An 18,272-nucleotide genomic window follows, 5' to 3' on the forward strand; every position below is an offset into this window, starting at 1 on the left:
TTCCCAGGGTCCTTTTCATGTCTGTGTGGCTTTGGGAGGTTCTTACAAGTTGGTCTTAGGTGTTCCTACATTCTGGAAAATGTCACTGTATTTACTGAATTATCCTGCATCTGCTTTCTTTCACTGGAGCTTTTTTTAAATCAAATTTGATCTCTTGAATATAGTTCTTGCTTTTCTTACTATTTCTATAATACTTTATTTACTTTTTAAATTATCTTTATTTTATTTATTGGATAGACACAGCCAGAAATCAAAAGGAAAGGGGGTGATAGAGAGGGAGAGAGAGACACACACACACCTGCAACACTGCTTCACCACTCACAAAGCTTTCCCCCTGTAGGTGGTCTCTAATACTTTAAAAAATCACTGACCTCTCTTGCTGTCTAGGTTTTCCTGTGAGCACTTTCAGCCACTCTACTTCATTTGTTTGGATACTTTTGGCCTTAGAGCATCCTTTGTTTTATGAATTCAACACTTTCTTGAGTCTCTAGATCCCAGGGCAAGTGGAACTTTTTTCATTGCAGCATTAAGTGCTTATTTTCAAGTTGATAACTTTGTATGGCCTCTGAATGATGTTATAAATATCCAAGTGGCCCTTCGCAGATAAAAGGTCCCCCACTCCTACTCTAGATGCTGGAAGACTGGTACAAGTCCCCTCGGTTATATAACTAGCAATGTCCATTCAAGAGATAAATTTTTGGGACCAGGAACATTAAATTTTTTCTTCTTAAATCAACACAAACCTTATCTATTGAAAGAACGCTGTGGGGGGCTGGGCAGCGGCGCATGTTACCATGTGCAAGTCTGTCACTCCCCTATCAATTTCTCTCTTGTCCTATTGAATAAAATATAAAAAATAAGTGTGACAAAAAAGCTGATCTTAGAATACAAAGGAGGAACCTTGGTAACATATTCATCTGCATTGGGTTATATGAAATTACTTGATAATTTCATTATTTATCGTTAGCAAATAAAAGTAATTGAAGGGGGTCGGGTGATGGTGCAGTGGGTTAAGCACACATGGCACCAAGCTCAAGGGCCCAAGTAAGGATCCCAGTTCGAGCCCCCAGCTCCCACCTGCAGGGGAGTTGCTTCACGGGTGGTGAAGCAAGTCTGCAGGTGTCTACCTTTCTCTCCCCTCTCTGTCTTCCCCTCTCTCGCCATTTCTCTCTGTCCTATCCAACAATAAAACAAGGGCAACAAAAGGGAGAAAAAAAAGTAATTGAAGAAATCTTCCTAAGGGGGCAGGGGCCTGGTGGTGGTGCACCTGCACCTGGTTAAGTGCACATAGTACAAAGCACAAGGATGTGGGCTTGAGCCCCTGGCTCCCCACCAGCAGGGAAGCTTCACAAGCATAATGCTGATAGCATATTCCTGCTACCAGTGAATCATATCAGTCACCTCGGATTCACCACCCTAGGCCAACTTTCAGAAGGAAAAGCCACAGACCAAAGATTTCCCCAGTGCGGTGGGCACTGGACTCAAGCCTGGTCACACAATCCCGGTAGGCTCTCTTGCCCACTCTGAGTGAATGGTTTTCCTATTGAAATTGGAGCAAGCAGTTAGAGAAATAACTCAGATGATACAATGCTCCCTGGTGCAGTATGTTCTCGAGTGGTGCTCTGACTGCTCTCTCATGAAATGAATGTTGAACATGGAGCAAAACAGCACACTATTATTACTGTAACATATTAGTTTACTGAAATGACTAAAATTTTAAAGAATTAAGACAAGTTACAAAGGCCAGTGCTGTAATACTTTCCCTCATTTGATAGTGAAGATTACCAAAAACACGGTGTTTAGTGTTTATGAGACCCTGAGGAAATGGCCTCTGGCATTATATATTGTTTTATGTCCTTTTGGAAGTCAGTTTTAGAGCCATTAAAATGTTTCTGAAAAATACCTACTTTTTGAATTAGTAGTTAGGCGTCTAGGAATACAAGCTAAAAAACTGTAGTGGAAATGTGAACGAGAAAGAGGGCAGAGACATTCCAGATAAGTAACCAAAAGGGCATTTTCAGTTATCAGTAGGATGCTCCTTAATCTCAAGGTACTACCAGTCTTCTGTCCACGTTAAGTGAAGAGGGCAGTATTGACATTAATGGTTCATGTATAGCCACATGCCTAAATAGTAAAACTAAAGGTATATATATATTACCTTTATTGTTACACCTGCAGTCCTGCTTCACCACTTGTGAAGGTTCCCCCCTGCAGGTGGGGACTGGGGACTTGAACCTGGGTCCTTGCACATTGTAACATGTGCACTCAACCAAGTACACCACCACCTGGCCCCAAGGTTTATTTTTTAAGTTATTAATAAACCAGAACATCACTCTTGGCACATGCAGTGGTGAGGATCTAACTTCTGGTCTCAAGCTTGAGAGTCCAGTGCTTTATCCACTGTGCCACTGTATAAAAGTCATTTTTAATTATGATTTGAAAGAAACATTTGTATTTTAAAGGTTCTTTTTCTTTTTGCTTCTAGGGTTATTGCTGGGGCTCGGTGCCTTCACTGCTCCTGGAAGCCGTTTTTCTCATTTTGTTGCCCTTGTTGTTGTTGTTGCTGAATAGGAGGAGAGAAAGATAGACACCTGTAGACCTGCTTCACCACCTGTGAAGCGACCCCTGGAGGTGGGGAGCCGGGGATGTGCACTTAACCCGCTATAGCCTGCCCCCAAAGGTTCTTTTTTTAAACCTCAAATCTGGCTTATGGCAGTGTTGAGGATAGAACCTGGGACTCTTAGGCATGAAAATCTATTACATAACTGCTATATCCCTAGTCCTAAAGTTTCTTTTTCAACATTTTATTAATTAGGGAGAGAAAAACCAGAGCATCACTCTAGCACATGCATGATGCTATGAACTGAACTTAGGACCTCACACTTTTAGTGAGTCTAACACTTCACCACAAGGTTTTAACCAGGCATGCCACCACCTGGCCCTGTTGCTGTTTTTTTTTTAATGAACATAGTTTTATCAAAAAAGACCTAGTGATAAAACTTCCTAGACAAATTCAAAAGTGTGTTTTACGACTTAGTATTAAGTAGTGATAAATACTATGTGAAGAATCAATATATCTGGGCTTCTCCCAACTCTAATAGTTGTGTGACCTTGAGCAAACATTGTAGCAACAATTTAACAGTAAACTGAGGATAGATAATGGTTGGTCATTATCTCACAAGGTTATTGTGATGATTAAGTAAAATAATGTATAATATTGATATGAAAAAGCAGTTAAAATGTAACCAGTTTGAGCTCTTCACTGATTTTTGCAGTGTTATTCTCATGTACATGATTTAATAATCCTGCCCTATGTGTAGTTTCGGCTAATGCTGAGATGGGAATGGTGACAGAATGTAAACTGATAAGCTCCTGGCCCCAGAAAACATAATTCATAGCAAAATTCTAAGCAGAGTTAGTTAATCACATAGTTTTATCTGGTGATAAAAAAGAACGTACATTCCTACAAACAGGCAGTTGTTTTGAAAGAGAGCATCAGCTGAGGGCGCCAGAGGGTGGCGCACCTGGTCAAGGGAAAACATTACAGTATGCAAAAACCCAGGTTCAAGCCCCTGGTTCCCACTTGCAAGGGAAGCTTCACAAATGGTGAAGCAGAGATGCAGATGTCTCTTCCCATCTTTATCTCCCTACCCTTCTGCCCCTATCCAGTAATAAATAAATAAAAAGGTTAAAAAAAAATGCTTCTTTAAAAAAATAGAAAACATCAAATTAAAAAATGGGCCCCTTAGCTAGTGACGGATCTAGTGAGGACAATGGGATAGAGTACCTACACCTTTCTATAACTGAAATATCCATAAAGGTGTGAAGGGAAGGAGAGAAGTGTTATAACAGGGAAGTAACAATGAAGACACTAGTTCTTGCCATCTTTATAATTTATATAGGGCTAGTTTCACTGTCATAGCAAAGATACATTTGCCAAAAGTTACTATATATTTAGTTCACTAATAAGCCATCATTTTTCTACTGGCTAATCCACTTACATATTTTTGAAACAATTGCCCTGACATACAACTCCCCTCCCCCCTACACTATCTCTTCTCTACTTTTACTGATAAAACTAGGAATTTAAATGTTTTCCCTTCCACTTGTATATGGGGAAGCTTACCTACTTTTTGACTTTTGCTGTGGCACTCAGCTAATTATAAAAGTCTGTATAAATCTGTCCACCTGTTTTTTGTTTTGCTGCCTACCTGGGCCTTTTCCAAAAGGCAGAAAATCTCCAATCAGTCTGTTATCACAACTAAAATGCAAGAGCAGGGCGAGAGCAGCAGAATCAGTTTACATCTTTTCAGGCAAGAGAATATTATTTCACAAGCAAGAAATTTGAGGCTCCCTGGCCTTAATTTAAACAACCTGCAGTTAATAATCACATTAAAGTTGGTTTTACACACCAGTTAGTTTTTGTTTCCTCTGTTGTTTTTAAAAGTTGAGTGCCCTCTGTGGTTACTAAGATTATTTGTTGAAACAAATATATTAGCATAAAATATTTAATCTATAATAAAGTGGGTCTTATACTTTAGGTATATCAAAGTTAAAATATACTTTGTATTAAATTTTTCCAAAGTGAACAACACTTATTATACTTACCCAAAGTAGAATTTAGCAATATAACATTATGGAATTAAGAGAAATGAGAACTCTTCTTGAAATTAAAGTATAAAATAGGTTCCTCCAGTGTAATCTGTTAACTCAAATAAAGAACGTATGGTCCCACCACTAGGACACTGCCCCTTACCCCTAGAGGTCAACTTGTTTCTAGAATAAAAGGGAATTAAGCCTGAAGCTACAAATTTAGTAAGGAAAAGGGGTCAAACAACAGATGTGCCAAGCTGGAGAGAATTGGTACAGGTGATCAGGTCAGGGCACAGAGGTTCTGATGACAGCAAGCTAAACTTGGGCTTCTTTTTCATAATCAAATACTTAATGACAACAAATCTAATTAACACCATAAGTCGGGAAAAGTATATCTTCTCCAAAAAAAAAAAGTGTGGTTAACTTTCACCTAACATTTTACTAAAGGAACTGCCTCAGCTGAGTCCACTTCAGCAGTGTCAATGTAACAGACTGGGGACTCACTAAAAACAGTGCCTGAGTCTCCACACACCTGTCCTTGGAGAGACTTCTATGTGGTGACTGAAGTGCAGTTACAGATGCTCACAGAATAAAATACAGTGTGAATCAATCTATGTAGATATACTGACATAGAAGAAAAGTTAAGCGTGGCTTTTTTTGCTGCCAAAATTTTTGGGTTTATTATTTACTTCTAAGATAATTTATATGAAACCTGTCTCCTTTGGCTAAGTCTAGCAAATTCATCCCATATGTTTTTTTCTTCTTTCTAAAGTCTGTAAAGACATCTTTGCCTATTCTTGTAAATTATATTTTCTAGATCTATGATTGCATCAACCACTTTAAAAAATCTGATGGGTCTATCATACTATAAGCTATTGCTTTACTCAGGTTTTCAGCTATCTCTGGCATTATTACCTAAATGTAGGGCAGCAAAATAGCTCATTTGGTTACGTGCAAAACCCAGGTTCAAGCCTGGCCCCCAGCTGACTAAGAAATTTTGGTGCCGTGGTTCCACTTTTTCTGCCTCCCCCCACCTCTACTACATAAACATAAAGGCAGTGTTGCTTTCAAAGACATTCAACTAAGTGAACTATTCTTCACTAAGCAACTGAACTAAAAGTTTTGGGGCTTTTATAAAAACCTGACATCTGCTTTATAGCTTTTGAAAAATGCTGATAATTTACTCGTCATTATAGTAGCAGTATTTGTCTAGAGTCATAGTATTTAAGGCAGTAGTCATGTAATGTCTTTAATTTGGTCAGATACTTATTGATATGTCATTATTAACTAATCTTTTACAAACAACCTTAAACTATGATTAAAAAAAAAAAATCCTCAGGTGGCCCAAAGCGCAAGGACCGGCATAAGGATCCCGGTTCGAGCCCCGGCTCCCCACCTGCAGGGGAGTCACTTCACAGGCAGTGAAGCAGGTCTGCAGGTGTCTGTCTTTCTCTCCCCCTCTCTGTCTTCCCCTCCTCTCTCCATTTCTCTCTGTCCTATCCAACAATGAAGACATCAATAACTACAACAATAAAACAACAAGGGCAACAAAAGGGAATAAATAAATATAAAAACTAAAAAAAAAATCTTAGTGGCACCGTTAGAAAAAAAAATATTCTTTTATGGGATATGGAGATTGGGTGGTGGGAATTGTGTGGAGTTGTACCCCCCATCCAATGATTTTGTTAATGTCTCCTTTCTTAAATAAATAATAATAAAAAATAATAATAATAAAATTAAAAAAAGAAAAAATATTCTTTTGGTGATACAGAAGTTAACTAATTGGTCTCTTCATGAAAATTAGTTGCAAAAACTATATTCACATGATCAGACAAACTCTGAAGTCAAAGCAATGCATAATGTCTTAATATATTCATATGTTCAACTTAATTCTGAAGAGTAGCTTCCAGTCATACAAAAAAAAAAATCAATAGTGATATTTCCGTGTATTTCTAAATTAAAAAGTATTTTACTAAGCAAAGTAACTTCTAGCAAGAGTTTTGCAGGAATTTTTTTAACTGTGTAAAAGTGACCCAAAAGATAAAAGCAGCTGGGAGGTAGAGCAGTAGATAAAGCAATGAACTCTCAAGCTTGATTTTGATCCCTGGTATCACATGTGCTGGAGTGATGATAGCCTGGTTCTTTCTATTTCCTCTAATTAATAAACAAATACATCTAAAAAATACAATGAAAACACAGAATAAAGACATTTATAACTTTGCTTTTGGTAAACCCTTAAATTATACTTTTATGATAATGATTATATTTTTATTTATTATTTTATTATTTTTTAAAGATTTTATTTATTTATGAGAAAGATAGGAGGTGAAAGAACCAGACATCACTCTGGCACGTGTGCTGCCAGGGATCGAACTCAGGACCTCATGCTTGAGAGTCCAAAGCTTTATTACTGCACCACCTCCTGGACCACTATATTTTTATTTTTAAGTAACATTTACTATCTTTTTGTAAGATCCTCTGCTTCAGTTTTCCTGAATACAAGCTTCTCAAGTACTAAAAACCTTCTAGGTAGACAATTAAGCTACTATACAATTACAGGGAAACACTGCTAGTTTCTGAGTTTGAATGATATATACATATATGCCTTTTTTTGTTGGGCAACCTGTCAAGCATGTAGACAACATCCTTAAAATCATAAACATTAGGGAGTTGGGCTGTAGCGCAGCAGGTTAAGCTCAGGTGGCGTAAAGCACAAGGACCGGCATAAGGATCCCGGTTCGAACCCCGGCTCCCCACCTGCAGGGGAGTCGCTTCACAGGCGGTGAAGCAGATCTGCAGGTGTCTATCTTTCTCTCCTCCTCTCTGTCTTCCCCTCCTCTCTCCATTTCTCTCTGTCCTATCAAACACCGACAACAACAATAATAACTACAACAATAAAAAAAACAAAGGCAACAAAAGGGAATAAATAAAATAAAATTTAAAAAAATTTAAAAAATCATAAACATTATAGGAATATTGTTCACTTAATTAATGCAAACCACCTGTTTCAGTAGCAATCTGTATCTTCATGTTAAAAGGATCCAGCTGAAGTACAACTTCCTAATTCCGATCAGTCTGAGAACTTTTTCCACAGTTAAAAGGATCACTATACACAGAAAAACTAGCATTGTTTTTCTGTGATTAGGTTACAGTAGCTTAAGTAACCTAGCTAAACACTAGAATTCCTCACACAGCTGTTAATTGGGGGCCAGGGGCCTACATCTGCTTCTTGCTTATTTCCTTAATGACTCACTTCCAGCTCCTGAAAGGATTGTAGCCTCTCTCCAAAGCTAGTGTTGGACACATCTATCGATAGATCTGCCTTCTACTGAGTTAGCTTGTTCTGGTGTGTCACTCGCTACATTGCAAATCCTGGGGAACTCACATCTGTCACCGATCGACCCAATTCGTGGGCAATCTTCTCCCATCGACCTGGGGTCCCTCCTGGGAACTTAACCATACTTCTTGTCAGCTGGCTGAGGTCCTCTTCTGTCCATTCAGGTGCCTGAAAAACAACAGAGAAGGAAAAAGATAATTGGGAGAAGTACTAGACCATTTAATATGCCTGTGAACAAATGATCTGGTAGTAAGCTTTCTGCAGAAACATAGCATTAAAATTTATCTGTTAGTGCCCATAAAGGTTTGAGTTGCATATTTAACATTAGAATGAAAAGTCCCAGCAGCTTTTAAATTGCTGCTGTTCTATGTACTGTAAATAAGAAAGTAGAAATATTGTGAAGCTAGTCATGAAGGACAGCTCAGTTTTGCATAAAGTGAGAACTTATCTCAAAGCCCAGAGACGCACTGTCACAGATGTTCCCAAATACTTCACATAGTATAACTATAAAAGTTTTTGGAAATGGGAGTCGGGTGGTAGCACAGTGGGTTAAGCGCACGTGGTGCAAAGCTCAAGGACCAGTATATGGATCCCGGTTCGAGCCCCAGGCTCCCCACCTGCAGGGGAGTAGCTGCACAAGAGGTGAAGCAGGTCTGCAGATGTTTATCTTTCTCTCCCCCCCCTCTCCATTTCTCTCTGCCTATCCAACAACAACTACTACAACAATAAAACAAGGGCAACAAAAGGGAATAAATATAAAAAGAAAATTAAAAAAAAGTTCTTGGAAATTTAAAATGATACTTTTAAAAAAGCAAAAACCCTTACATATATTAATCTATAAACAGGAAATAAGTCCATTTGGAAATAGAATAAACATTTTTGCTCTATTCTATGAATAATATTTAATTATAAAAATAATCATGTTCAAAAGGTTTAATTAATTTTGATAAAATTTGAAACAGAAATAAACTCCCAGACAAGACTTAAAACCTTCCTGTCAATACAAAGTGACAGTTTATTTTTGATAGGCAAACAGTTTTGAAAAGTTGGACAAATCACTCAAGACTTTTTTTTTTTTTGTAAAAAGCAAACATTCTAAGAACAAACATATAGTCTATGTTTTTATCCATCACCATCAGCTGGTCAAACCCACAGCTCAGAAAGGAAAAAACAGTTGTCAAATAACTAAGTAACAATTATTTTACATTACATTTTAGCCCTAAACAATTCCCTGCAAGAGGTAGTGCCTATTTTGATATTAAACAATACTCTAGGAGTCAGCAGAGATGGAAGAAGCTTATTTTTCTTTAATTGAAAAGAAGGAAAGAAAGAAGCAAACCTTTGAGACAAATACCTTTTCTAATCACCATTTCCGATAATGAACAGGCATACATCAGGCCGTTTGCATTACAGAACCATCAGCACAGAACAACAGTCAGAGGTGAGTGACCCCTGGGACTATCTCCACAGCTACAGCAAAGCTTCTCCCTGACACTAATCCTCCCTGTCATTCTCCCACTGTGCTCTAACCACACTGACATCCGCCTGCCTCAGTGCAAGCTTAACGGAGCCCTTCCTGACTTTTTACTGTCTCCCCCAATCAATGGTTCAAGCGTGCTCTTTTCACCATGTCCAAATGGCAGCTTCACTCATAATCAAAGTGCGCTGCCCCTGTTAAAGGGTTTTCCGAAAGGCTCTCCCATTTGCATTCATTTGCAAAGCAAACTACTTTTATTCACTTTGTTCTGCTATCAAGAATGTTCCCTGAAGCAGATAAATTGGCATAAATACAACCTGCCACTTAAGAGTCAGTAAATAATAGCCAATAGTAGGGAGGATTTTATCAATCATTCTATTTTGTATCCACTAAAAGCTGAAAGCCTCAAACATATTCATCAGCACAACCCTGAGGATACATGCATAAATTCACTTATGTAAAGAGGTAGTCTTCACTGGATTTGTGGGATATTTAATGAATATCAGAAATTTAATTCTCTACATAGGACTGAAAAGAAATTCCCATGATGGTTTTTCTTTTTCCTCTAAATAAAATTAAAACAAATAAGCAATTAGTACTATTCAGCTAATTACTTTGAGGGACACAACTGGATTTTCAAAGAATTCATTTTTATTGTTAAAAAGCTGAAATTCTAATTAGTATACAAACTGGCTTCACAAATCCAAGAGTTAAGAAAAAATTAAGCCTGTGTGTGGTAGAGTCATATATACCAAGAAGAGCTTTTAGTTGACACTGTAGATACAGTACTCAAACCAAGCATGTAGTAAGTATAGCAATGCAATTTCACAGTAAGATAAACCATCTTATTTCTGTATTAATTATAACATTTTTTGAGCAGATAAAATTGTCTAAAATGTTATTTCACACAGCAAACAAATCCTTTCAAATGTGCTCTTTTAAATAAACTGGTTTTTCAAATATGCTGTGTATATTGATATAAACATTGAACATTAACATCAATCTGATTTAAGTCTAAAAAAATCAAAAATTTCAAATCAAATATACAGACTGGTATCTTGAAATCATCTGCTATGACAATTTTGCCATTTCATGACAATGATTTTTATTTTTATTAATACTTTTAAAAAATATATTTTTTAAAAAGATCGATAATGACTAGGACTCTAATCTTAAACCTTTTGAGCAAACCCTTTTAGCAATTCATTATCCTCTCGCCTACAGCTGTAAGGCACTTTGGTGAATGTGTAATTCCTCAGCAATAGTTAGCTGTGTCTTTAGAAGCAACAGAGCCTACTGTGATCCAGTTACTACAGCAGCCATGAGGGTGGCCATGGTGTGAATGTATTCTCCTTGTTCTAATCTGGAGCCAACTGTAGCTGTGAAAGTCAAATGAATGCATAAGCACACTGCTTTGCCACTTAAAACCATGTGTGTCCAATACTACTGAGACACTGGGCCAAAAATTCATCTCTACAGTAAAGTAATGGAAGATACCACATGGTGTGGGGACAGCTGTTGTGACTACACAAGCATTTCAATTTTGCATCAGAAAAGCCCTACTCTGGGAATGAATCTCCATACTGAATACAAAATACAAAGTAAGTTTTCAAATTATTCAATATTTTAATGTAAAGATCCCCAAAATACAACTACTGAAGTAAGTAATGTAAATATTTAAATTATATTCCAATCTAATTTAATGGGAGAGGGAGAGATGACTGTCAGAACAGTGGCATTGTTCAGGACGCACCAAGCCCCAGAGATAACCCTGGTGGGGGAAAAAGAGGGACACACACAAAAGCTGCCCTCACTGTGGAGGAGACCAGGCTCAAACCTGGGTAGTGCATATGACAAAGCAGTGGCCCATGAATTGCATTCCTACCCTCACTGTGGAGGAGACCAGGCTCAAACCTGGGTAGTGCATATGACAAAGCAGTGGCCCATGAATTGCATTCCTACCCTCACTGTGGAGGAGACCAGGCTCAAACCTGGGTAGTGCATATGATAAAGCAGTGGCCCATGAATTGCATTCCTATTATTATTAATCTGTAGCTTTGTTGAGCCGTAGCAGTTGGAAATAAAAAAATGTTAAACTTGGCCCTTCACTAAAGATATTTTGAGAAACATGCTCAAGATAAAGCAAATAGTTGAAATTCCTTCTTACCTCCATTTTTCTTAGAGCAACAACAAATAAATCCCCTCTTGAAAAATTAACAGAAAGATGTCTCATCCATTTCCTTTTAAAAACATTTATGCCAGTAAGTACTGTGATAGTTTGCCACAGAGTAAAGGATAATTAATAAGGGAAGATGATTCCAGGTGCAAGGAATGGCAAATTGTGAGAGTATGAGGTGGAAGCAGGTCTAAGATGAATCCATAGAAAGATGAAGAGATTGAACCACACAGGGGCTTAAAGATTGTTGCAAGAACTCAGGCTCATCATTCACTCTATATTCCAGGTGGGACAGAAAACTATTGGCAGAAGAGGATCTAGTGGGGGCTGAATCGTTATGTGGAAAAATGGGAATCAAGTTACGCATGTATAAACTATTGTATTTTACTGTCAACTATAAATCACTAATCTCCCAATAAAGAGATTTTCTAAAAAGCAAGCTATTGGACTATTTTCCTTTTACTGATAGTAGGTTGTGTGCTGGCTTTGTTGAGGGGGCTATGTTTACAAAGGGGCAAGCTACCTGGGTAACTGGGTAGCTGTGTTTAAGAGCTGGAAGAGAAGAATCCATGCCCTCACAAGGAAAGCTTAATCATAAAACACACACACAATGATGAGTGCCACCCCCCCCCCCCATTCTCCTAAGAATGATACATAGCTGGTATAGGAGCAAAGCTTAATTCACGAGTGAGAGTACAGTTTTAGGAGGTCTGTGTAACTGACATCAAAGACTAGTGCTCTTCAGGCCACACCCCATTTCAATTCTTAGAACATTCTTAAATAACACATTCCTATTGGGGAAAGATATTTGGAAGTGGGTGTATAACTCCTCCTTGAACAATCTTTCACTTCCATAGCCCTTTAATTCAGTTTTCCTGTGACATGAGTCAGGCCCTTCCTGCTTCAATGACTTAATCAGATAGGGCGAGGCTCAGGACTAAATGGTTACTAATTACCCACTGCTCTCAGTCTTCTAAAATTCCACCAGCATTGCCTTCTGCTACAACTCTTTGTTCCAGGGCTTATACTGTTTGTAGGAATCCAAAAAGGAGTAACGATAAATAAATGTGATCACCAAAAAGTTCCACAAGATATCATGTGGAAGACTCTGTGAAGTCTCATTTAAAATTGTCATATGCATTACATTATTCAGATTCTAACCTAAATGATATCTACTAATCACTTATTCATGATCATTTTACTTTTTTTTAAACCAGAGCACTGCTCAACTCTGGCTTATGGTGGTGCAGGGGATTGAACCTGGGACTATGGAGCCTCAGGCATGAGAGTCTTTTTGCATAACCATTATGCTATTTACCCCCGCCCTGATCACTTTATATTGCAATAAAATACTGCATTATTTTATATGATAAAATACAAATCTGGGTTGCTGATAGTGTTGAAGTCTCACGCCCCTTCCCCCTTGTGCCTCACATCTGGGTAAGCCATAAAGAAAGCGTGGGAAGAGTAAAACCTTGCAACCCCCTCCCTGTGTGTGGGAAACCTTTCCCCAGTCCAACCACAATAAAAAACATCCCAAGACAGTCTCCCTTTCTAGCTCTCTCAAGCAATTTTGGGGCCCATATGGGAAGCCTGTCCTGCTGCCATAAAGCCTTTTTTTGCTGTATTTTCTCTCTCTCTCTCTCTCTCTGTTTGTGAGGCTAATTCTATCTGCAAGTTGAACCAACAACTGAGCCCTTACCACTGGCAACTGGTTTTGCTGCTTGGTGTTGCATTTGCTGAGTCCTAGCAAACCACTGTTATGGATTTAACCTAAATCAGAAATTTCAGTAAGTGGTGCTTAGAAGAGGAGTAAGAAGGGATTAGGATCTTACTTTTAATTGGCCTTAGGTTGTGTGACTCAGCTCAGATCTGTCTGTTACAGATAGAAGTGTGTGCTTGGATTTTAATATTAGTCATGACTGATCCTAGACTCAGGGAAAAAGATGGTTTAGAAGATACAGAGGACTTCTTGGTTACTTTGAAGAGTTGAATTACAGGTTTCCCCTACTATCTGAAAATAAAATGTTCCTTTTGTTATCCTTTGGGTATGGACATGCTCAAAATTTTTTCCATATTAATTAATGATAACACTATTCCCTGGCCCAAAAATAACCTACTAAACATACCAAAAGGAATGTCCTGCTCTAAAGTAGTGGGCAAAATCCATAATGAGATTTGCAATCCTGAAGGCAGATGGCCAGTGAGCCTCTGCAGTTTTCTTCTGCTGCCCATATCTCTATTGCAGAAAAGATCTAACCCTCAGGGCAACAGGGTAAAGACCCAAGCATCTCCATAGCACAGCCAAGGTTTGTTCAACCATTGTCACAAGGAAGGACCTTAATCCTGATGATACTAATTTGAGGCTCTCTAGAGCAGAAACTATAAATGAGTGGTAGTGAGACCAGGTGGTGGAGCACCTGGGTAAGCGCATATATTACCAAACTCAAGGAACCAGATTCAAGCCCCTGGTCCTCACCTGCAGGGGGAAAGTTTCAGGAGTGGTGAAGCAAGGCTGCACCTCTCCCTCGCCCTCTCTCTGTTCCCCTCTGTTCTGTCAAATAAAATAAAGTTAAAAAATAAATAAGAGGTAGAAAAGACTTTCCTAAAATAGAGCCAGTAACAACTGAAGAGGGGTGCCATGAGCAACTAAGTAATATTCAGGAACAAGACACCACTGAGAGAATCCTACAACACTGGAGTGCACTTCAGAAACCAACATAAACTACATTAGAGAGGGTTGCCAGGGGAGTCGGGCAGTAGCGCAGCGGGTTCAGTGCATGTGGCGCAAAGTGCGAGGAGAAGGATCCCAGTTCCCAGTGCCTGGCTCCCCACCTGCAGGGGAGTCGCTTCACAGGCAGTGAAGCAGGTCTGCAGGTGTCTGTCTTTCTTTTCCCTCTGTCTTCCCCTCCTCTCTCCATTTCTCTCTGTCCTATCCAACAATGACGACTTCAATAACAGTAATATATACAACAATGAAACAAGGGCAACAAAAGGGAAAATAAATAAATAAATATTTTTTTTAAAAAAGGGTTGCCAGACAGACTTAAGTCACTAGACTTAAGGACTAGTGACTGTGCCACCTTCCTGTTTTCAATATAAACGGATGAACCCTGAGAGTATGTTGAGTGAAATTAATACTGATAGAGAAAACATCTTGAAATGGTTTTTTTTGTATAATATATTAGTCAAAATGAAATATGGAGGCAATCCTAGGCTAAGTACTAGGAAATATCAAAGAGCTGTCACAAAGGTGTTCTAGTTAAATCTTTTCTAGGTTGGAGGGGCCGGGTGGTGGCGCACCTGGTTGAGCACACATGTTATAATGTGCAAAGATCCAAGTTTGAGCCCCCAGTCCCCTCCTGCAGGGTGAAAGCTTTTCAAGTGGTGAAGCAGTGCTGCAAATGTCTCTCTCCCTCTCTATTACCCCGTTCCCTCTTGATGTCTGGCTGTCTCTATCCAATAAATAAATAAAGATAATAAAAGGATTTAAAAAATCATTTAAAAAGTTTTAAAAAATACTTAAAAAAATCTTTTCGAGGTTGGAAATTTCTAATCAGCTTTAGGTCTGTTTGCATTGTAGCAACCATCAGTACTAAAAATCATCTTAGTACTTACTCCTTTTCAGGTAAAAAGTTCTGTTCCCTTTCAAATAATGATTATAAAGACACACACCTATAATGAACATGAAAGGAGAGCTAGGCTAATCATTATAACAGGCTAATCATTATAACAAGGGCTGATTTCTTGGGAGCTGAGGGGCTGGGTGTGTAATGCTTGTTAAGTGTGAATGGAGTCAGCCAGGCTGTTGTATAACTCTACCTCTATCTTGCAGTCTACTGGGAAATGACAATAAAGGGACTCAAGCTGTAGACATGGATTCTACCTGCTTTCATCCTTTCTTGGGAGATTTCCCAGAGGTAGACAAACTTGTCAAATACTAAGAAGACACCTTGACCACTATTCTGGCTTTTACACCTGATACTGCATTTATGACGCTGATAACAGTGACCCAGTTAGAGAATGAGAAATTAATCCTAAGAAATCTAGGTTAATTTTTTTTTTTTTTTTTTTTTGTCAGCCTATCACTCTGGAAAAACTCTAGCTCTTATGTAGAAATATAATGGGAAATTAAAAGTATCTGTTTTATTATGGTCAACTTAGTAGATGTAAAGTGATGTATTACGTAATTTGATTTATATTTCCTGATACAAAATACATAATCCAGATAGGTATCTACTAAGAATGCCAGAGTATAAAAGGATTAATACTCAGCAATAAAAAGTCAAATGGCCCAATTAAAAAGTAGGCAATATTAACAGTCACCCCCCCCCCCCAGTGACATGCAAGTAGTCAAAAAGCATATGAAAGGATGCCATCAGGGAAATGTAAGTCAAAACCACACTGAGGGTAGGGGAAGATAGCCTAATGGTTATGCAAAAAACTTTCATGCCTGAGGCCCCCAAAGTTCCTGGTTCAATCCCTTGCACCACCTTAAACCAAAGCTGAATAATATTCTGGTGTAAAACAAAATCACTTTGTGTCTGAATCTAGGGTTTTGGGCAGGTTTAAATAAGACTTTAAGAAATAGGGTCAAAATGTCAAGTTTAGACCATACAAGGTCTTCTTAATACATGCACCCTATGACTTGTCCGTAGCCCACAAGCATTAGATGATGTAAACCTCACCAACAATGTGCTATTACCCATATTATAGAGCACTAAGAATTTATATAACTTGTCCAAGGTTTCTCTCACAAAGTTAGTTCACTATTAAAAATCCACCAAGGAACTGGTAGATTTCCTAGGGAAAACAATCCATGTTCCTGTGCATGGATCTAAAACCTTGGCATCTGGCCCTTTTCTAACTCTCCAGTTTTATTTCATCTTAGTCTCTTCTATAACTTTTATTATCAATTCAATTTTTATTGCTACCAGGGTTATTGCTAAGGGATGGTGCTGGTACTATGAATCCACAGCTCCTAGTAGTCATTTTTTCTATTTTTATTTGATAGGATAGAAAGCCAGAAGGGGCCAGGTAGTGGTGCACTTGGTTGAGCACACTAATTACAATGCACAAGAACCCAGGTTCAAACTCCCCAGTCCCCACCTGTAGGGGAAAGCTTTGTGAGTGGTGAAGCAGGGCTGCAGGTGTCTCTCTCCCTCTCTATCTCATCCTTCCCACTTGATTCTTGCTGTCTCTAATACATAAATAAAAATAAGGAAAAATTAAAAAAGGAAAATCCTTTGGAAAAAAAGAGAGACATCTGCAGACCTGCTTCACCAGTCATGAAGTGTCCCCCCCCCCCCCATTAAGTGGGAAGTAGGGGCTTGACCCTAGGTCCTTGCACATGGTAACATTGTGCTCAACCAGGTGCACCACAGCCCAGCCCCCCCTGCCATATCCTTTAGATATCCCAAACTACTGGCTGGAGTAGTCAGGTTGTCTCCTATTTCTGAAGTGTCTTTAAAACTATTTCTCCTCTGTGCAATAAGCACATTCTGTGTGCTCTACTAGTAATCACTGCTCCACAAAGAGTAAGTTTCCCATGTGAAGTCTTTGTAACTCCTATGATACTAAAATTCTCCTACTAAACTCCTTGCATAAGGGTACATACTTAGTCACCCAAAGCTTTAGGACTATATCTTCCATTCATGTATCCTCTATGTTTAGACCACATTATAAAATCAGTGACTAATTTTGGAACGTATTTTAGGGGGGAGTGGAAGAAATCTATAGGAAAAAGAGACAGGAAGACTACCAAGACCCTCTGAGAGTAGGAAAACTTCTAGATGTAGTATTAGAAGAGGATAACTCCGTGGTCCGGGAGGTGGCACAATGGATAAAGCACTGGGCTCTCAAGCATGAGGTCCTGAGTTCAATCCCTGGCAGCACATTTACCAGAGTAATATCTGGTTCTTTCTTTCTCTCCTCCTATCTTTCTCATGAATAAAAGAAATAAATTCTTAAAAAAAAAAAAAAGAGGATAGCTCCTACACAAGTGGGGAATGATAACTACTTATTCCTCCCAGAATCAGTCATACTTAAAGCATAAGTCTATTGTTCAATAAGGTTAGTTTATAGAACAGACATTTTCATGTCTGAAGGGGACTTCTTTTATTTATAGATTTACAGTTCTTAAAGTTAGATGTTATCTCAATGGACCAACATTCTCCAGGCAGAAAATTTACTGCATCATCCTGTTTGGGGAAAAAAATAACAAAGCAAAATAAATTAACAAGATTTTTTAAAGGTAGGATTTATGTCAGGTATAGAGGAAATTTGTAGTAGCATTTTTTCCACTGTACCTCAACTATGATGCATCTAGTATCTGCCTGAGGTCAAGTAATTTAACAGAATGGCACCTGAGTCTTAGTTTACTACTTGGTTTTCTAGATGTACATTGGAATCTAATTCACTTTCTCAATGCACGAAGAATATCTTCACTAGTTTCGTTCTTTTAGGACAACATCCTCTCAATTTTAAAAAAAATATTTACTTCCTTTTGTTGCCCTTGTTGTTTTATTGTTGTAGTTATTATTGTTGTTGTTATTGACATCGTCATTGTTGGATAGGACAGAGAGAAAGGGAGAGAGGAGGGAAGACAGAGGGGAGAGAAAGACACTCACAGACCTGCTTCACTGCCTGTGAAGCAACTCCCCTGCAGGCGGGGAGCCAGGGGGTCGAAC

General features: G+C 38.5%; 1 protein-coding gene across 3 annotated transcripts in view; it reads right to left on the minus strand.

The window, feature by feature from the left end:
- The window catches only part of DNAJC1 (DnaJ heat shock protein family (Hsp40) member C1), a 148,686-nt gene that overhangs the window by 18,133 nt on the left and 112,281 nt on the right, over positions 1-18,272 (minus strand). For all 3 annotated transcript variants that reach the window (XR_009550268.1, XM_060192260.1, XM_007526340.3), the window contains exon 9: positions 7,979-8,098. Coding sequence is in view for 2 of the 3 variants with exons in the window: in XM_060192260.1 (XP_060048243.1) it covers positions 7,979-8,098 (120 nt within the window). In the remaining variant the exon portion in view is untranslated. The remainder of the gene's footprint in view (positions 1-7,978; positions 8,099-18,272) is intronic.

Source organism: Erinaceus europaeus, chromosome 6 (assembly GCF_950295315.1).
Source record: "Erinaceus europaeus chromosome 6, mEriEur2.1, whole genome shotgun sequence".
Lineage (NCBI taxonomy): Eukaryota > Metazoa > Chordata > Mammalia > Eulipotyphla > Erinaceidae > Erinaceus > Erinaceus europaeus.